General features: G+C 42.9%; 1 protein-coding gene across 4 annotated transcripts in view; it reads left to right on the top strand.

The window, feature by feature from the left end:
- Positions 1–269: 269 nt before the first annotated feature.
- pabpc4 (poly(A) binding protein, cytoplasmic 4 (inducible form)) overlaps positions 270–21,774 on the top strand; it is an 82,538-nt gene continuing 61,033 nt past the window's right edge. Inside the window, exons 1-6 of one of the 4 annotated variants that reach the window (XM_038797443.1) lie at positions 278–717; positions 757–999; positions 9,585–9,778; positions 11,158–11,273; positions 16,440–16,579; positions 20,556–20,650. In XM_038797443.1, coding sequence (XP_038653371.1) covers positions 807–999; positions 9,585–9,778; positions 11,158–11,273; positions 16,440–16,579; positions 20,556–20,650 — 738 coding nt within the window. In that variant the 5' untranslated portion in view covers positions 278–717; positions 757–806. Of the gene's footprint in view, positions 1,000–3,027; positions 3,208–9,584; positions 9,779–11,157; positions 11,274–16,439; positions 16,580–20,555; positions 20,651–21,774 lie in introns of all 4 variants that reach the window. The other 3 variants (XM_038797453.1, XM_038797434.1, XR_005460688.1) reach the window with 3 other exon arrangements.

Genomic DNA, 21,774 nt, shown 5'->3' with positions numbered 1-21,774 from the left:
GACGCTGGCAGAGCCAGAGATGCCCACATCCCAGGAATGAATTTTGGGGGGATGGGGGGGGTCGGGGGCGGGGGGGGGGCAACCTAGCTGAATATTGGTTGCCATGTGAATTGTTTTTAAAGTAATTGTTTAGCAGCCGAACTTGAAGGGACAGGAGCTGTTGAGCCTGCAGAGGGCAGTGACTCTGGCTGACTTTGTTGGTTTTTTTCTCTCTTTCTCCCTCTTGTTCTCTCTTGTTCTTTGGTCTTTCTCTCTCCCACATGGTGCAGGAAATGACGGGACGGTTTCTGGCTGCTATAAGAAGGTTTCTCCTCCGTTGCACTCCCTCCGTCTCCTCGCCACACGTGGGTGTGGGAAAGCTCCAGCGGCAGCAAACTCATACTTCGGGGGGGGGAGAAAAAAATAAAAATAAAAAAAAACTTTATAAAGGAAGAAAAACACCAATAAAAATCAGCGCAACTAAGTTTTAAAGAAAGGAGGGAACTCCAGTTAATTTCTCTGCAATTGCAAAAAAAAAAGAAAAAATAAAGCCAAGCCACGCTCTGGGATTTATTATCTGGTATCGGTCCGAAGTTTCTGGAAACTGCATCATTCGAAGAAGGTTTTTTAAAATTGAAATTAAGAGACGGGAATCCCGCCGCAGGTTTACGGAGAGAAGAGAGATTATAGAACCGGTTCGAGCCTTTCTGGAAAGTTCTTTGCCCGGCGGTTACCCCCCTCGCCCTGTTTTAAATCCTCGCTCTCTCTCTACCCTTTCCTTTTTTGTTTGAAGTTGATACTTTGATTAGTGTCGGACCCTCTTGAGGATGAATCAGACCGGCGCCAGCTACCCCATGGCTTCCCTCTATGTCGGCGACTTGCACCCAGATGTGACCGAGGCGATGCTGTATGAGAAATTTAGCCCGGCCGGGCCTGTGCTCTCCATCAGGGTTTGCAGAGACATGATCACCAGGAGGTCACTCGGATACGCCTATGTCAACTTCCAGCAGCCCGCAGACGGTGAGCCCAACACTTCATTTTATAAATCTTAAAACCACCCCTACCGCCCGGCCTAGCCTGAAACCCAAGCAGCTTAATGACAGCTCCCACCAAACCCACCCCACTTCCCAAGATTGGGAAGGATCAGGAGCCTGAAACCCAACCAGCTGAATGACAGCTTCCACCAAACCCACCTCCCAGCATTGGGGAATGACAGCTTCCACCAAACCGCCCACCTGGGAATGATCAGGAGTCTGAAACCAAATCAGCTGGAATGACAACCTGCACCAAACCAACCTCCTCCCAGCATTGGGGAATGATCAGGAGCCTGAAACTCAGCCAACTGACTGACAATTTCCACCAAGCCCAACTCCTCCCAGGGTTAGGGAATGACAGCTTCCACCAAACAGCCCCACCTTCCAAGATTGGGAATGATCAGGAGTCTGAAACCATATCAGCTGAATGACACTTTCCACCAAGCCCACCTCCTTCCAGCGTTGAGGAATGATCGAGAGCCTGAAACTCAGCCAGCTGAATGACAGCTTCCACGAAACTCACTTCCTCCCAGCGTTGGGGAATGACAGCTTCCATCAAACCCATCTCCTTACAGGGTTGGCGGGCGGTAGAGGAAACTTCCGACGGCACTCTTGTCTCATTACCAAAAGATCAATAACTAGGCTGGCAAGCTCAGGGAATGTTTCTACTCTGTGGACTTGAATAACACCTTAAAAATCATGACCTGCACCAAACGTTTCTCTCTGGGAGATTTCCTGTCCTAATTTGTGAAACACAATATCAATTGCCTAGTGATTCAATTGTGGGGTACTCAAATAATGGGCTAATAAGTAGAAAGGTTAAGAATTCTGAAGGGACGGAAATATGACCTTGGGGCTCTCCGTTTGTAAACACACAGTTATACACGTATGAAAATCAATAATGATTTAACACTTTGTCAATGTCACCGTTCGCAGTGAATTCGCAGATGACAGTTTTTAAAAAAGAAAAAAGCAGCCAGTGTCCTCTACCAGATTTTAGTCTTCTGAACCTTATCTGGAGAGAGCATGTTTCTGTTGAGATTTCTATATGAAGAATGACCATTTGGCCATTCACCACTGTGAAACTCTAAAATTGGGTTAGAGTCTTGTGCATATTAAAATTCAAGATTAGAGTTAGTAGGAATAAACCACCAGTATTCAAAGTTCAGTGAAATTAGTGCGGATGTGTTGAAGAGTCGGTTTTCTTTGTATGATATAGTGTACATCAATGACTGAAAACTTCAGAATGTTGTTGAGCAGTGCTTCTCATCTCCAAGCCTCAAGGTGCTGAAGTAGATTGTGATCCAGGATTGAGAACAGAGAACCTAGCAAGCAATTGAACACTGGACGTTCTTTGATGTATGGTTCATTGCTATGTCGGGCTATCCATTTACCGACTAAATGATGAGGGAATATTTAGCTCTTTGGTCATGTCCACTCTTCTTGCTATAATATAGGTTTCTCATATTTTACGATTTTGAACTTAATATTATTTTTGATTTCTGTATGCTGTTTTGGACTAGTTCATTCAATCTAATCTGGCATTACTTACTTTCTGCAAAGAGTAAATCTACTCTTCCTTTCTCTGATTGTTGGGTCAAGTTTTGTGTATTTGCAACAATGATGAGGATTATCCACAGAAGGTATTCATTGTCACTTTGGAAAACACACTGTTCAGCCATTTCGTATGCTACTTTGGCCCCTAAGGTGATTAAATTATTGGGGGAATTGGCCTCTATCCACTTGTAATCTTTGTACGTTAAGGAAAAGATATTTTGCAGTGACTTTTAAATCCAGTTAACAGTAGGGTAGTAGCAGATAATGTACACCATCTTGTTCAGTAGTGCAAATTTCAGCACACGAGTATATGTCTTGGCACATGTTAGAGTGCTTAAAACAGTAACTTGTGTGCAGAATGATGGATAATAATACCTTTTGATTTCATTGTTGCACTTAGATTATTAATTTCACTTTGTTTTAATGTATGTTAAAATGTTTAAAAAATCTTTTTCAGTTGTTGTTCTGTGATCCTCCTGACATCACAGCACCAGCTCTAACACAAAACAATGAAAGGTTCTGATGCTGAGCGAAACTGTGCAACTATCGTGGGCTTAACCACAGTTCTCAGCCAATCGGAATCCTCCTTTATCTAATTCAGAAATAAATGTTCAACTACCAGCAACCTACACACATGGTAAGGAGCAACTCGAGCATTTACACGTTATCCATAATGAAATATGAAGAATATTCTAATGTGCTCAGCATACAACTTTTTAGTGTCACTAATTATTTTCTCCCCTGTACTAGTGACTTTTCTTGTCACTTGATTTAGGCAAAGTCTTCCATTATAAAATCTGTTTTCATCCCCTTTCTGTCAAATAATATTTTTTTAAAGTGCTGCAGCCTTCACAAGATAATCATAGCAGAGTTGAGCACACCACTTATATTAGTTGTCACTAGGCTTATTAGCATATTGATGCCAGTATGCTTCATGGGGAAAATTAATTTTTATATGTCAATATGCTCCATCTGATGGTTTTAATTCATTTTTTCAAATTAATCTATTGCAGTTACCGTCTGTAACAAATCAATACTTTACAGTAGGGTCATAGTTCAAGTGCTTTTTCCAGACAACTCCAATTTGAATGGCCAAATACTACAATTTCTGGGCATTTTCACAATTGGTATGCTTGTAGTATAAGAACATTAAAGTCACCATTACACTACAAAATCCCAGTGACAACAATTCTTACAGGTGTCATATGGAGTAGCTGTTGGGTTGTTGTGAGTTACAAAAGGTTAAGACGGTCTTGATACCTATGTAAGCCATTTCAATTTCACAACGGGTTGACTTGTACACAGTTGGAATTGAAATGTATTCACTCTACCCAAAAGATATTCTATATGTAAACATCAAAGACACACAACTATCAGTTTTAATTGTCAGCAGCATCATGGAGGGCATAAAATCAGTCCATGCTTTGTTCCATAAATCATTAGCCTCACATTTTAAACATGTTATAATTGCTGTCAGAAATATCAATTTCTACAGGTCCCCACAATGACTCAGTGGGTATCTGAACAATGTTCAAAATATCATTAATTGGTGAACAACATCATCCTTTACTGAATTAGTACCAGAAATCAAAGTTAAGATTGTTGGTCTGCTTTACACTATTGATCGCTTTAGATCAATGGCAACATGATATATCCACAGTAAATTGAAGGTGGGCAATCAGCGATGATGTAGATTGGCATTGAAATGCTTGAATACAAAATGCTTGAAAGTACAGTTGAATTCTACAAAGTGGACTCCAGTGTCTGTGCACAAAACTAGCAATAACAAGAAGGGAGAGGAAAGGTAAAGTGCTAGAAGTGCAGAATGTTACCAGAAACAATGGAAATGTCAGAAAGATCCAGATTTGAATGTCAGAAAAGGAAGCTTTAAAAAAAAGTAACAACTTTCCCTGGCACTTTTGTTCAACTCAAATTGCTTATGCAGCAGTTCAGAAGTTCAATACTGTGTTCCACAAGTTGAACGCAATTTTAAACAGCATACAGTATTGCAATTACTGCCAGAAACGTGCGATTTTTAAATGTTCCCATTGTAACTCACTAGGCCTGAGTACGCTGAGTTCATGAGGCATGAGTTCAGAATGTCAGTAACAGTTTGAAGAAAAATTTATTGGTTAGATTTTTTCAATTATTTATGGTTATTAACCATCAAAGTTCAATTATGTTGGTTGCTTTTAAAAAAATACACAGAACTTTGTTTAGAATTTGAGACTAAATATTTTGCTCTTGAAGTTACTTTAATTCTTAAATGTCAGATATACAACGTTTCCAGTAAATGTACTGTGATAAACTTTGAAAGTGCCTCAATCTGTAAGGCTAATTGTATGCCTTGCATTAATGTCAGCTACATTTTCCTGAATTGAATAAATTGTCTGAAGGTCAGGAATGTTCCAGTGTCCCTGATTTCAAACCAGTAACTTAAATAGTGTCTGTCCATTGAGATTTTATTTTAGCTAAACCCCAGGAAAGGAGATTGGCGCTGACCATATGGTGAGTGTAATGTTGAATCAGCTCTTCTGCCAGCACATGCCTTTAAAGGACCACTTGCTAAAAATAGCAAGCAGTGAAGCACAAAAGAGGTTACATCGTCCATTGATGGTGCTTTTGTGAAATGGCAGTGTATTATCATCTAACATGGCAACGTCAGCTTTCATTGGCTTTGAGAGTACATGTAAAATAAAGTATTTTATAAACTTTACATATCACTTCAGAATTTACACAAAGCCTGGCAACTTACAATGCAAGTGTTTTCTTTAAATGTTATAAAGTACAGGACTGCTAATTCTTATGTTGAAATTGTACCCCTGAGAGAAATTTGAAAACTGAAATCAGAGCCCTTGGGAAGAATGTACATTTTTCTTCGAAGAGATATGTTAGGGTTTACATTTCATGCTGGTAAATACAGCATCGTAGAGCACCAACTGTACTGATGTCTTACTGCAAGAGAATAAACTTAATCTGCATATCTGCCGATATGTATTTGATTGGTTTCTTTAAGCAGGAGAGGTTATCATCAAAGTTGAAATTTAAAAAGATAACTGATAATCTCAGAGGGTCAGAAATGCCCATCAGTTTTAAACTGCAGTTATCTGTTAATATATGAGTACTGCTAAAATGTTTGAATTACTATATTTATGGCTGTAGTTAGATTACTAGATGGCTACTTAATCCAAATACAAGTCCTGTTCAATCATATATTTATATTGGAAGAAATGACTATTTAAGATCAAGTAGCCATTTAATCAAGGTTGACTGTGTTCTATCTTTATGGAAAACATGAAAATATGGTGTATTTTGTTATTGGCCAGGGTTTAGAGCACCCCAAAGTGTATCATGGAGTTCACCTGACCCACAACTTTTAATAGATTGTGGTATGGGGAGCACACGGCCCACTCTACAGGTGTGGTGCAGCAGAAATGGAAACGTATTTTTTAAAGCAAAACAATGTTTATTCTATGAATACAAGTTAACCTTTTTAAAACATACAGTGAACATCTTAGCAACCATTAATTCAAATACAACCCCCAAAGAATACAACACTAAGTAATGCTTAATAACTTCCCAAACAACATCCAGAAGACAAAAGAAACACCTTTTAACAGAAGCACATTAGGTTTACATTCACTACTGAGAACATTTATAATTCTGAATTCACCAAATGATCAAGAGATAGTCTTTTGATGGCAGAGAGATCAACAGTACACCTGCTTGGTCTGGCATCAGCTCCAACACTGAAAACAAAACTAAAACACACCCTGCAGCAAACAGCCTTAAAAGAAAGTAAAAAGCTGACAGACAGCCCAGCTCTACCCACACTATGACATCACTAATAAACACTTAAGTTAAGTCTTAAAGGTGCATATCTTAAACACCCATTTCTTAAAGGTACTCTCACGTGACAATTTGCTGTTGCAATACTCAGATTCAAACTGTTACTCGCTTTGATGCATTATGAATTTGCATCATACTAGTGGCAGTGGTGGTGTTACCCTGAAGTCCAATCAGAATAATTCTTTATGTACGGAATAACTTGGGGTATATCTCTATGAACTGCAGGAATCACAATGCTCAAACATTAACAAAATCCACTTATAACTTGACAAAAAATAAACTGAAGTGAATTAGGCATCCCTGCGTGTGACTAGACAAAAGCTACTGTTTCTTTAAAATGTTGCTAAACTTCCAGTGTCATTTTATTAATCTTGCTTTCCACTGACCAATGAAAACTTTTATGGGTGGGGTGGGCAATGAATGTATGAAATTGATCATTTTTGATCCACAATGAGATTCATGTGTTATCCTTCGAGTAATTGCATTGAATAGTGCTTAAGAAAGTAGGAATGAGGAAGACTTGTTGTCCACAAATTTCTAGTCAGTGAAGCTTTTCACAGACTAACACTGAGCCTTCATTAACGTAGAGCTCAGCAAACTGAGCTTGTTCGTTCTGCTGACTTTCAGCAGAGGGAATGGTGTAACTGGGGACTGGGCATGCCTGTTTCAAAAATCTCATGGAATCAAAATGCGAAGTATTAATGTTAAAGTGGTTGACTTGAGGTTTTTGGGGAAAATAAATTCTGCTGACTGTGCTAGTTAAATTTAATTTGCATAGCAATTAACTGGTAGAATTTCAAAGAAGCTTATATGGGTATGTGTCAAGTATTTACTTTTTTAATTTGCAGGATGAGATTTCCCTCCTAAGTAATGAAGCAGTATAACACTAACATTGTAACTTTGTAGAACCACTTTAACACACTTTACGAACCAGAAATATAGTATAATAGGTGCAAAGTGGTAAGATGTGGGTTAATGTTTTTGCCCCTCATGAGCTCCTGATTCTAGGCATTTTACTGTGAGCATTGTTGTAATTAGGTTGGGTGATTCTTTAGTAAAAGGTATTTATAGAGGTGAGGGAAGAGAGTGTTGACCCAAGTCATGCATTTGTCATTCTCAACATTAGTTTTCAGAGTGTTCCTGGTAAAAGTTAAGACATGGCTTCAGCTGACAAATGGAGAGGTGTAAATAACCTTCTAAAGTTTCACTTTTATATGTTAACTTTCTTAATTTAAGTGAAAACTACAAATGCTTTTCCATAACTATACAATTATATTAAGAGAGCTGAAGTCGACGTTTTGTGATATGGTCAGAGTCTATTTCAAGCCTTAGTACACTGCTTCAGTTGTTCCAGTATATATAAGACTCTTAACTTTTCTTCCCGGCACATAAACATTTCATATAATGGTCCTGTAAAATTTAAGGTAAATGTACCTTAAATGCAGTGAGCAAGATGCATGCGAGTTTAATTTTAGTGAATGCTTATTTTGGTAGAATAATTTGCTTTAAAAATATGATATTTGGGTGTGGCTGTTTTAAAACCTCTAACATTTTATTGGTTTTGTAGTTGTGCACTAAGCAGAGGAAACCCAAAAACATGCATATTGTAGTTCAACAACTTTCTATAACCTGTCTTTGCTTTTTTATGCCATGTGATTACCGTATCTGAAAAAGATATAATACATGTCAGTGCTACTCTATAAGCAGCTTTATTGACTTGGGTTTGAGTAGCTCTCACTTGCTGCCTTATCTCCTCCAGATAATTTCCGATGCCAAGATTAGGAACCCATTTGTGCGGAATCACTGACAAGGCATTGCATTATAATACTTTATAGAGGGCGACATGTGGCGCAGTGGTTAGCATTGGGACTGGGGCGCTGAGGACCCAGGTTCGAATCTTGGCCCTGCGTCACTGTCCGTGTGGAGTTTGCACATTCTCCCCACGTCTGCGTGGGTTTCACCCCCACAAACCCAAAGGTGTGTAGGTTAGGTGGATTGGCTGCACTAAATTGCCCCTTAATTGGAAAAAGTGAATTGGGTGCACTAAATTTATAAAGGAAAAAAAATAATACTTTATAGTGTATAGTTTTCTTCTTTGTTCTTTCATGGGATGTGGGCATCACTGGCAAGGCCCTTGAATCAAGTGGCTTGCTAGGCCATTAAAGAGGGCAGTTAAAAGTCAACCACATTGCTGTGGGTCTGGAGTTGCATGTAGACCAGACCAGGTAAAGATGGCAGATTTTTAGAATAATAAGAATAATCTTTATTGTCATAAGTAGGCTTACATTAACACAGCAATGAAGTTACTGTGAAAAGCCCCTAGTCACCACGCTCCAGCACCTGTTCGGGTACAATGAGGGAGAATTACTGAGACTGACTGAATATTCCAGATTTATTAATTGAATCTCAATTCTACCAGCCGCCATACCCCAGAACATTAGCTTGGCTGTCTCGATTACTTGTTCAGTAATATTACTACGAGGCTGGGGCAGCACGGCGGTGCAGTGGTTAGCACTGCTGCCTCACGACGCCTAGGACCCATGTTCGATCCTGGCCCCGGGTCACTGTCTGTGTGGCGTTTGCACATTCTCCCTATGTCTGTGTGGGTCTCACCCCCACAGCCCAAAGATGTGCAGAGTAGGTAGATTGGCCACGCTAAATTGTCCCTTCATTGGAAAAAAATAATAATTGGGTACTCTAAATTTATAAAACAAAGGAAAACTATTCCCATGAGGTCACCATAACCCCTTTGATTGTGTTGACAGTAGCAGTGTTCAGAATTGAAGTACAATAGCAATCCATTAATTAATAATCCTGGCATCTGTTGAGCCAGATCTATGTACTTCTGCTTCAGCATAGGAAGTGAACAAGAAAAGGATTTATTATATTTCGTCTCTTGGTAACTGTGACTTTGTGATTTCATCCAAGGTTTCTTTTCACCCCACTGTTGAAACAAATTTTGTGGCTTATCTGTGCATTCAATCTTGATCTGCTTGTATACGTTTACTGGGCTTGTTCATCTCGGCTTGCTAGACAAAGAAGTTTGACATTGAGGGGGCAGGACAGCATTTTATTATGCTAAGCAACAGCTTCTCTATCTTGATTATAGACCCTATTAACTTCAGGTTAATTTGAACCACTTTTAAAGTTTACTTACTATTGTAGCTGAACGTGCCTTGGACACCATGAACTTTGATGTCATCAAGGGGAAACCAATCCGAATCATGTGGTCGCAGCGTGACCCATCACTGAGGAAGTCTGGTATCGGTAATGTGTTCATCAAGAATCTGGACAAATCCATTGACAATAAGGCTTTGTACGACACCTTCTCCGCATTTGGAAACATCCTGTCTTGTAAGGTAGGTTTGAAACCATGATACTGTAGAATGAAAGCTAATCTTAGATTTCTCACTATCCTTTTGTCCCCTAATGCAGTAGCATGTAAGTTTGTATGTGTTAGAGATGTGATGACATTAAAAAGTCTTCTAGGAGGGCAGCACGGTGGCCTAGTGGTTAGCACAACCGCCTCACGGCACTGAGGTCCCAGGTTCGATCCCGGCTCTGGGTCACTGTCCGTGTGGAGTTTGCACATTCTCCCCGTGTCTGCGTGGGTTTTGCCCCCACAACCCAAAAATGTGCAAAGTAGGTGGATTGGCCACGCTAAATGGCCCCTTAATAGAAAAAAATAATTGGGTAATCTAAATTTATTAAAAAAAAGTCTTCTAGGAGAATTCTGCCTCAGGGTACATGACCTGCAGTAACTTTGGAAGACAGCTTGCCACATTAGTTTATCAGTGCAATGAAAGATCCAACCAAAAACGCTAATCCAAAGAAAGGTTCACTTACTCCAGGGACATATTCTGCTGCGGAAATTATGATGTCTGAACAATGCATGCAATTATTAATACGCAAATTCACCGGTGACTTCTAGAAAGGGACCAGTATCCTATGAATTGCAAAGTGCCAGAAGTTTCTGGCCATTTTGTGCCATTCCGGCATAATCTACATGAAAACAGCATACCACCGTTAACCTCTCTGCAATTTTCATGAATTAGCTACACTTGTCCATAATTGCCTGTCAAACTAATCCCAAAAGTTTAAATCTAGTAATTGTATCAGTGTATCCTTTTGATGATGTGGTGACCGCTCATCAACCTTTTGCCAAGAAAGTAACCAAAAGTGTCGAGCCTCAATCCTTGAAGTTATGAAATGTTTATTTTTAAAATGCCCTTTTTTTCTTGCTCTAGGTTTCTGATCTTTCTTTCATTCTACTTCTCCTTTATACCTGATTTGACATTGTGTTCATTCGCTCCAGTTCACCTTTCTTCCTCAGTTTATTTCTCAATCCCTTCATTTCATTGGTTAAGGAAACGCATTGTTTGTCCAGTTGTTCATCAAGCTCCCAGATGCCCTGCGACCCTCGCAACATTATCAGCTTGTCTTCTAGCAGCGAATGGCACGTGCCGTGAGATGCACCATTCAAGCAAAATCTGGCCCAATTACTTTTTCTGAGCATTTGTTTTTCAGACCAAAAAGCATTTCTTACTTTTACTTATGAAGTGCACGGTACTAGAGGTGAACTATCGAGTTTTTGGCCTTTGACCAAGTCCTGATATCTTTTGCATTTAATCTTTGTTTTTACTGTGTCTACAGCACAACCACTTAATTCTCGTTAAAACACATGAAAGTAAAGTGCAAGTTTAGGCTGCCCAGAAACACTAGTATTTATTTTCTTCAGGTGGTATGTGACGAGAATGGCTCCAAAGGATATGCATTTGTTCACTTCGAGACTCAGGATGCTGCAGATAGAGCTATTGAGAAAATGAATGGCATGCTGCTTAATGACCGGAAAGTGTGAGTACATCACACTGTTGGTGTTTAAAATTAAGGTTTTAATATGTGTGCTGTTAGACTGTGGAAAGTGTTTCGATACCTTGTTTTAAATAGTTAATTGGTTATATTTAATTGTGGGACATGGCAAATCTGAAAAATTGGTGATATGAATTATTTAAAGTTTATCTATCTATATATATATATATTTATATATATCTAGGTTTGTCTGAAGGAGAAAGCTGTCAACATTTCCACAAGGTGTTTCAATTGTACTATTTTAATAAAGATGTTTTAATTTGAGTCAGTTCAACTAAAGTAAACACTAAATTTTAAATAAAAGGCCTTCCCTTTTCTCCCTATTCCTCTTCCCAATTTTTTTCTATTTTAACACAAACTCCTTTATTTGTATTTGTTTTTTAGCTTTTTTAACACAGATTAAAACACCATTCTTTTGTTGGGCCTTTCGTTCGATGTTCTGCCTATTTTTCAATGATTCAAGGCCTAGAAGTAGAAGTAAATAGTACTTCCTGAGATTTTAATTTAGCATTAAAAACAGGAATGTCACCATTGACCAGTTAGCTCTTGCGTGGACAAAATAAATGGTTCACACAATAAATGGAACACAAATTATTTTTTTATTAATTTAAAAAAAAAACTTCCAATTGAGGGCCAATCCACCTACCCTACACATCGTTGAGCTGTGGGGGTGAGACCCACGCAGACACTGGCTGAATGCGCAAGCTCCACACGGACAGTGACCTGAGGCTGGGATCGAACCCGAGTCCTCGATGCTATGAGGCAACAGTGGTAGCCACTGTGCCACCCCGAAACACAAATTGTTGAAAGACATTAAGCGCGATCCTCCGGTAAGATTTCTGAGAGTTATAGGAAGCGGGAATTGCTGTGAGCTTCCCGGCGTTTGGCCCACTGAGGCTGGCAACACTATTTAACGTTAATTGGTCCACTTAATGAGGTCTCATGGGTGTCTCACCGCAAAATGAAGGCTCCCCAGCCGATCCACCGGCATCGCGCTCGCCAGCCCCCCGCTAACAATGTCGAGCAGCACTTGCTCAGCCAACCCCAACTAGCTCGCAACAATGGTGCCGATGAGACCAGCCCCAAGATTCGGGGAGGCTGTTTAATGCTGTGGAGGCAAAGAAAGATGTCTTGTTCCCCCGAGGGTCCAGTAGGGTTAGCCATATGGCAGCCTGTGCTGCCCAAGATGAGATGGCAGCAGCTGTGAGTGCCGAGAGTGTGAGCAGGAGGTCTGGGCTCCAGTGCAGGAAGAAGGTCAGTAACCTACAGCATGCAGCACGAGTGAATGGACACCAACAGGCTTCCCCCCCCTTCCCCCCAAAAAAGACTTGTCCACCCCCACGGGTGCATCCACTCCCTACTCTCCATGTGATGCCAACGCCCCTCCACCTCCTCCTCCTTCAATGCCCCCCCAACTGTCCATTCACACACACACCCACCACCACTGTGAACCACATGCGTGGCTAATGATGCTCTCTCTGTCTCCTCAGGAAAAGCTCTCCCATAATCGCCAGGAGAAGGCCCAGATTGGCAGATGAGTGCCAGACATCAGAATCCTCAGCACCTTCGGGGACCACTCTCTCCAGTCGCCCAGGAACCCACCTCGGAGGAGAGCTCTGAGGATGCCACCATAATAGTCGCGGCACAGCTGTCATCCCCACCCTCCACCAGCGCAGATACAGACACCTTAGTGGGAAATGTTAGTGGTCAGGCTCCTGGGGCACAACCTGGTGAGCGCCACACAGCTGCTAATGTACATCCGGTAGAAGCAGGAACCCCCAGGCAAGCCAGCAATGGGAGTTCTGCTGAATCGCAGGACCCAGCTGGGTTCCAGTCTGATGCTGAGCCTGTGTAACAGGGTTACCTGGAACTGATGCAGACGATAGGAAGCGGCTCGAGCATTCAGAGGGTAATGTCAGCGACACTCCAGCAGATCCATAGCCACTTGGAGGAGTCCCAGAGGCTATGGGCATAGGAGATGTTGCTGGCAATGCGTGGCACCGAGGCCAACACTGCTAGGGTGGCAACCACAGTGGGAGCCTGGTATGCAACGTCGACACTATTAATGAAGGTGTCCATGGCCTCGGGCAGTCGGTGATGGCCATGGCCTCGGGCAGTCGGTGATGGCCATGGCTGAGGGCCCAGGCAGAATGTCTGCCTCGCTGGGGGATGTCACCTAGTACCACGCTGGATGGCAACCCTGATCTGTCACATGGAGTGGGGACGGGTGGCCATCAGGCAGCACACAGGACAGGGCGGCACGGCTGTGCATGTGCTGTCGACAAGTGCGATGTCTCTGGCCCCAGAGCCCCCAGGTGACGCCCGACAGGGGCATCGAAGGCCACGGGAAGTGTAAGCAGTTGGCTGCCTCCACCTCTAATATGCATCCTGGGGAGAAACCTAGACATGTTGGTAGAGCTAGGAAGGTCCAGCATACCAAGGATCTCTGACTGGGGGGGGGCGCATCATCGGGAGAGTGGGGAATTGTATTTCACATTAAACATCCTTCCACACAACCAAGATAATGACAGCATGCAGCAGACAGGCAGGCAGGGGTCAGACTATGGCATAGATTGAGGATCACCGGCTCTCAGCTCTCTGTGGGTTATCATCACACCCCTTGCCCTCGACGGTGACCCGCTGACAGTGCCAACAGTCCCAGCACCCTCAAGGGTGGGAAATGGGAGTAGGGGATTGACAGACCAGGCCACATCCTGAGTGAATTGGGTATGAGGGCCTCCCTGGCCCTCCGAGCTTGCCGGACCCTCAATGCTGCTACTTGTCCTGCAGCCTCCGGCTGGTCGTCGGGTTCCTCCCGGCCTCGTCCTCCAGCCCCTGCTGGTCCAGCACTACCTCATCGTCCTCGTCCTCCTCGGAGGTGACTACATGTTCCTCATCACCAACCTCCAGCACGTCACCACGCTGCTGTGCGAGGTTGTGGAGGGCACAGTAGACCACCACAAAGCGGGTAACCCTCTGGGCGGTATAACGGTGCACCACCGGAATAGTCGGGGTATCGGAACCGCATCACAGTCCGGGTGCCCACATGGGCCTCGTTGTACCGGGTTTCCCCCAGATGGCCCAGTGAGCACAGGGCAAAATGTGTGGCATCTATGACCCCCTGGACTTGGGGCATCCCAGCTATGGCAGAGAAACCTGCTGCCCAGGCATCTTGTTGGGTTTGGTCTATGTCAAAGATGAAGTAGTTTCCCGCCCGGGCATACAGGGCATCCGTGACCTGTCAGGTGCCTGAGAGATGCCACACAGGCCCTTCTTGAACCCTGGAATGATACCAAGGCGTAAACGTTCAGAGCTGCAGTGACCTTAATGACCACTGGAGTGGGCGTCCTCCTCCTCTCTGTGGTGGAGTCTCCTGCGGCACGCGCTATCCGTCATCTGTTCAAACGACCGCGACGCCTGAACACCCTGGGCCGTCGCAGGACTCCCCCTCTGGGTCTCCCCCTGGCCTGATGGAGGGCCTTCGTGTGGTCCGGGTCAGGCACAGGGGCTGTCGCTCGAGCATCTGTTGACACTGCTGCTGCCACTGTCTCTGGCGTCTTGCCAGCTGGCCTAGCAGCAGTACCACTCGGGCAGCTTCAGTGTCCAATATCCCTGCCGGCGCGTTCAATATCTGTAAGGAATTGGGAGAGGGTGTTAGACTGACAAACAGTAGCTCCAACTCCGGGACCCTCCATTCCCTCATCGATTCTCCCTACACGGTGCGCCTGCCCACGCAGACCCGGCCACAGCGGGCCCCCCTCATCGGACCCTAGACCCTGTACCCCGGACACCAGCTCATAACATCACCTTGACCGGGTGATGGTCCCCTCCCCCCATGGCACACATCCATCCTCCGGCTGTGGAAATGTCTCCGGAGCTGTGTCCCATCCCCTGGGTGTTCAGATGTTGGCTGTTGTGTGCGTGGTGTTGCCTCCTGCAGTGTCCAGGCAGCACGGTCTTGATTGGGATGCGCAATGACTCCCACACAGTGGCCTGCCCACCCACCCACCCGGGAATCCACGGGTTGTGTGAAGTACTCACTCAACCATGATTGCTAATTTTCTATTAGCGATAGTAGTGCAGTGACTGGTAGTGCATGGCCAAAGGCCTCGACAGTTAATGGGGGATTTGGGCAGACAGGCAGGGATAAGGGTTGCCATCTGGAATGGGTAAACACAATCCAGGGGTTGGCATGGTGGTGCTACGAGCAGTTGTCCCCCCCCCCCCCTCTTTCCATGGCAGCCCACCCCTGCAGAAGGGGTCCCATCCCCAGCCAAGGGTCCCCCACACCCCGCTGAGCACTAAGGAGGCATGCCCAGCGCCCCTGTGAGCAAAGATGGCTATTCGCCCCTCGGTCCCCACAGAAGACCTTCGCCAGGTTCACGTTTTTAATAAGGAGTACTAATCGGCGCCAGCGCGACCACTTGCCAGGGAGGCAGATGAATGATGGGAGGCTGTAGGATATCGGGTAGCTCCCGTTAATTGTATGGAAATTGGGCTTAAGTGGTGATAATTGGTTTCACACTACGCTACGGCGAGATCCCGATTTCGCCGACGGTTGCATAGCAAACCGTTTAGTGCCTGGCGCAGTTCTCATTTTCTGCCTCTCCCGCTATTCACCGACCTAATTTTGTTTGAGGAAGAGCGTGACAAGGCCGGAGAATCACGCCCATTATGTCAAAGTATCATAGTGAATTAACTATGTTCAAATCCATCTTTTGTTTCCAAGTATTTGTATTTACATGCTCAGTTGCAGTGCTAGCTCAGATCAGACTTTTGTTATAAAACATCAATTCCACAGAAAGGGTTATGATTCATTCAATGTGCCTCTTTTGTCTAATGCTAATATTTAATCCCTTTTGACAGTACAGCTTCAGGATTAGGGCAGCATTACTATCTATTTGTGTGAGAGTTTATAGTTATGCTTGCTGTGAGGACAAATGAAGAAATCTTAGTGGAGGAGATGAAAGGAATGAGGTTATTCAGACTGGTTCAATCATCAAAATGTTGCAAACTGCATCATAAGTTATATAGGTATTTTCAGAACAAATATCTGATCTAAAGGACCACAATCAATTTTCAATCTATTCATCATGGAAGCTTTTGTTGATTTTTGTGTTTTACTAAATATTATATAACTTTTTCATTTAGATTTGTTGGCCGTTTTAAATCTCGGAAAGAGAGGGAGGCTGAACTTGGCGCAAAAGCAAAAGAATTTACCAATGTTTACATAAAGAACTTTGGAGATGATATGGATGACGAACGACTCAAAGAAATGTTTGATAAATTTGGTGAGTGTAACCCTGCTACAAGTGTGGCTGGAGATAATATAAACTGGTAGTGCTGTGCTCCTGTTTTTCAATTCCGGTAGTGATGGAAATGCACTTCACTGCAGGACTGCTTCCAGATGTCATGGGTTGTGTTTTCATTTATTTTTCAAATTATTGTATTTTCATTTGTCTTTGAATTTTCAAGCTCTTAGCACTTGAGCATTATTTCATGGCAATTTGATGACCTGACAGTTTCCTGGTATGATTAAATTATTTCAATGGTCACTTTGCTCATTCTTGAAAATTCTTGAGCAGTGCTTTGCTGTGGCATGATGCTGTTTGAGGCCAGATGCCTTTCCATAGAGAAACAATGTTTGACTCCTTCCATATGCCTCCTAGTGAGCAGCACTGACAGGAGCCTGAATTCACTTTAACTGCAGATGGCCTTGTTACTGGGCAGTAGAGGACAGAATAGTAATATTCATTCTTCAAAGAAAATCATTGAATGACCTCATTTTTTCTGGGACATATTCTTTGTTCACTTCAGTGAATTGAATGTAGAATCATTAGATGGTTACAGTGGTCATTTTGTGTCCGTGCCAGCTCTCTGTGAGAGCAGCTTAGCTAGTCCCACCTATTTCCCATAGCCCTGCAAATCCTTTCTCTTCAGATGAATATCGAGTTCCCTTTTGAAAGCCACGATTGGAGCTGCCTCCAGACAGTGCATTCCAGATCCTAACCACGAGCTGCGTGTAATTTTATTTTCCTCAAGTTGCTTCTGGTGCTTTTGCAAATTACTTTAAATCAACATCTTCCGCCAATGGGAACAGTTTAACCCTATCTACACTGTTAACCTTTCTTTACAAGACAACCTTTTCATCCCAGGGATGAACCCAGTAAATCTTCTTTGAACTGCTTCTGAAGCAATTATATCTTTTTTTAAACATGGAATTTCCTCTGGGCTTCTACTTTGCTGACATACTTGAAATGCATAAACAGGGTTTTCACAGAAACAGTGCCAAATTTACAGTGCCGGAGAGGGGAGAGACGCTGATGGAAGATCATGAATTAATAATTTCAAGACATTTGAATAAGTATATTGATTGAAACAAAGAACTTGTAAATCATTACCACCAGAAGGGACAGTACCTTGTATTATTTCCAGACATCTTTCATCTGTTGGCAGACTTTAGCCTGAATTTTGCGCTCATTATGGATGCATGATTGGCAGGCCAGGAAGTGGCCACAACTTCCACGTCCACAACTGGAATCCGAATGTGATTTCACGCTGGCTAGCCAATTAAGGGCTGGACAGCATGAAACATGATCAGACATTGGTGCCGTGCTGCTAGCATGGGCAGGAGTGTGAACACCTTTGTCAAATCTACTCTCAACCTTCTCTTAAGGCCAACAGTACTAGCTTTGCCGATCTGTCTACCTAATAGAAGTCTCTCATCCTGGTACCATTCTCACAAATATTTTCTGCACTCTTTCTAATGCCTTCATATCCTACTCCACCTGAAGCTGGATTTTAAGAGGGGGTCAGTTGACTGGAAGGCTGGTTTGTGATGCAAAGCGGTGTCAGCAGCGTGGATTCAATTCCTGTACCGCCTGAGGTTATCCATGAAGGCCCTGCATTATCATAACCATGCTCCTTGCCTGGGGTGTGGTGACCCTCAGGTTAAATCCCCATCAGTCAGCTCTCTAAAAAGGGGAGAGTAGACTATGGTCCTTGGGGACTATGGTAGCTTTCATTTTATGAAGGTTCACCATAGTATCCTTCCCATTGCACTTTATAAAGCCCAGGATCCTATATGCGGCATTAATTTTGTCCATCTGCCCTGCCACCTTCAATGATTTGTACATTTATACCCCAGGTCCCTCTGCTACTGCACTCCCTTTAGATTTCTTTCCCCTTTATTGTCTTTTTTCATTCTTGCTAGGAAAATGTATCACTTCACAATTGTCTGCATTAAATTTCTTGAAATTCTGCTAGCCTTTCTACATCATCTTGAAGTCTATTGCTGTCCTCCTCACAGTTCATGATACTTAGTTTTATATGCTGAGGTACTTTTTGTAAATGGGGAGAGTGATAAATGCCCAGTTTTAAAAATTGAATTTTCATTTTACAACAGTTTCAGGATTGTTTTATTGAGTTCATTTTTTGATGGAATGTGGGTGTTATTGGCTAGGCCAGAATATATTGCCCATCCCTAATTGCCCCCGAGAAGGTGGTGATGGGGGCCGCAAGATGGTGCAGTGGGTTAGCACTGCTGCCTCACGCGCCGAGGTCCCAGGTTTGATCCCGGCTCTGGGTCACTGTCCGTGTGGAGTTTGCACATTCTCCCGGTGTTTGCGTGGGTTTCGCCCCCACAACACAAAGACATGCACGGTAGATGGATTGGCCATACTAAATTGCCCCTTAATTGGAATAAATGAATTGGGTACTCTAAATTTATTTTTAAAAAGGAGACGGTGGTAGTGAGCTGCCTTGGACCGCTGCAGTCCCTGTACTGTAGGCACACCCACAGTTTATGACGGAGGGAATCCCATGATTTGGACCCAGCAACTGTGAGGAACGGCGATATATTTCCAAGTCAGGATGGTGAGTGTGGTGAGTGACTTGGAGAGGAACTTACAGGTGGTGATGTTCCCATGCATTTGCTGCCCTTACCCATCCAGATGGTAGGGGTCGTGGGTTTGTAAGGTGATGCCCAAGAAGCCTTGGTGAGTTCCTGCAGTATATCTTGTAGATAGTATACACGGTTGCCACTGTTCATTGGTGGTGGAGGGATTGAATATTTTTTTTTTGTTATAAATTTAGAGTACCCAATTCATTTTTTCTAATTAAGGGGCAATTTAGCGTGGCCAATCCATCTACCCTGCACATCTTTGGGCTATGGGGGGCGAAACCCACGCAAACATGGGGAGAATGTGCAAACTCCACACGGACAGTGACCCAGAGCCGGGATCGAACCTGGGACCTCGGCGCTGTGAGACAGCAATGCTAACCACTGCGCCACCATGCTGCCCTGAGGGATTCAATGTTTGAGGATAGGATGCCACCAAGCGGGCTGCCTTGATCTGGATGCTGTTGAGCATTTTGAGTGTGGTTGGCGCTGCACTCATCCAGGCAAGGGGAGAGTATTCCATCACATTCCTGACTTGTGCTTGTCGATGGTGGACAGGATTTGGGGAGTCAGAATGAAACTTGCATTGCAATATCCAGCTTACACATTATTGTTGCTTCCTTTAGTTTTCTCTATGATCCAGCATTGCTTATGCTGTTGGAAGTCTATGTTGCATTAAAACGGAGCAGTTTCAGTATTAATTGAGCTAATGTTTACCTTTTTAAACACTTGTAGAATTTAAATGAAATCATGTTACAGTTCCTCAGTTTACTCTGAGGACAGAATAAGCAAGTGACTTTTATGCTTCTATAATTGCCATCATTGCACTACTCGCTACTCGCAGTTTGAAGTAAAAGGGATTCTGTGGAGATTAAATTGATTAATGCAACATCCTGAATGAGGCATAGATAGTACCAAACAAAAGATTGCACACAAAATCTGAAGACATTTTTATCAAATAAAGAACTAATGAAAATTCTACACCTATATTGCATCAATTGTTTCTCATTGGACTCAATGGGACCAATTTAAATTTTGGGGTACAAGTACCCTGAGGATGCATGCATGCCGAACCTTTTCAGATAATGTAATTGCAATCTGCTTTCTAAGAGTCGGAAATTTTGGGTTCCTTTTAGAGGGGACACAAAGCTTACATAACTCAATAGCAACGAAAAAATGAGTGCAAAAGTTATTACAGATGTAAATCACCAGAGGACAGGGAAGAGAGGGGCAGTACAGATCTTCTACTCCAGAAGGGAGCGCTTATGCTACTTCTGCAAAGGAATGCTAATTCTATTTGCTGCTTCATTCGTTTCTTATCTGCTGATATTCATCTGTCCTTTTTCTGTTTCTCTTTGCCCTCTTAGGCAAAACCCTCAGTGTCAAAGTAATGACAGATCCAAACGGAAAGTGCAAAGGCTTTGGTTTTGTTAGCTATGAAAAACATGAAGATGCTTTCAAGGTGTGTATGGAGGTCCGCAGGAGCTTTTAACTTTATGGTCCAGCATGGAAATGGATCGTGACTGCTAATATTTTTTTGGCACATGCTTAATGTCCAGCTACCCAGAATGCTATTCTTACTAGACAGAATTAATCAGTCACCAAAATGAATTACCTATACCTGAAGAACACAGAGAAACTGAATTGGCCCCATACTCCCAAATTTCAATATGGTCAACTGAAATAATTGGTGTAAAATTGAGGTTTTCCAAAATTAGCATTTTCTCAATTATTTTATTTTCCAAATAAGATTTGAGGTGCTTTGAGAACTTCTAATTCTGACATGAAGAATTAGTTTCAGTGATACAATTACTGAATTGAGAAATGAATTTTGGAATGCAAAAGTGACTTCTATTATTCTGCTTTAATGAGTGCCGCATGGATTAATGGAAAAGAACAACAAATAAGGCAGCCTGAGCCATAAACATATTGTACCATTAAATTTCACGAGCATTTTCTTATGGTGAAAGCAAAGACAAACAATGCAGTACAACAAGATTGCCTCTATAATGTGACCTAGTTCGAATGATGTTAGACTTAATTAGACATCGAGTCATTTACCAAATGATCTGAAACATCAGGGTCAGTCAAACAATGCTTTGCTCCAGAAGTAAAGTCACACAGAAATCGTTTGGTTTTTTACGATTTCACCCAGTCTTTTTCTTCTCATAACCTCAGTTCAATTTTTATTTTCCTAATGACCATAACTTCGCTGTCGAAGCTTCTAGTTGCCAAATGCTATTTAACTTTGCGTCCCACTTTGCAGTTTTGATGGGGAAGACAGGAAGTTGTGCATGTTTTGTGACCAGACCACAATCTGTGGCTAATATACTAAAATATTCTAATTTTTTTAAATGTATGCTGAAAGGGCGATCTTACATTTTGTTAATTTTTTTGTTTCAATTCAGTGTTTTTGAGAGCATCTTCAAAAGCAAATGTTATCACTCACATTGAAAAGGCAGCACTGTGGCACAGTGGTTAGCATTGCTGCCTCACAGCGCCGAGGACCCGGGTTCGATCCTGGCTCTGGGTCACTATCCGTGTGGAGTTTGCACATTCTCCATGTGTTTGTGTGGGTTTCGCCCC

The sequence above is a fragment of the Scyliorhinus canicula genome, chromosome 1, assembly GCF_902713615.1.
Source record: "Scyliorhinus canicula chromosome 1, sScyCan1.1, whole genome shotgun sequence".
In the NCBI taxonomy this organism is placed as follows: domain Eukaryota; kingdom Metazoa; phylum Chordata; class Chondrichthyes; order Carcharhiniformes; family Scyliorhinidae; genus Scyliorhinus; species Scyliorhinus canicula.
This window is presented reverse-complemented; position numbering and strand designations above follow the sequence as displayed.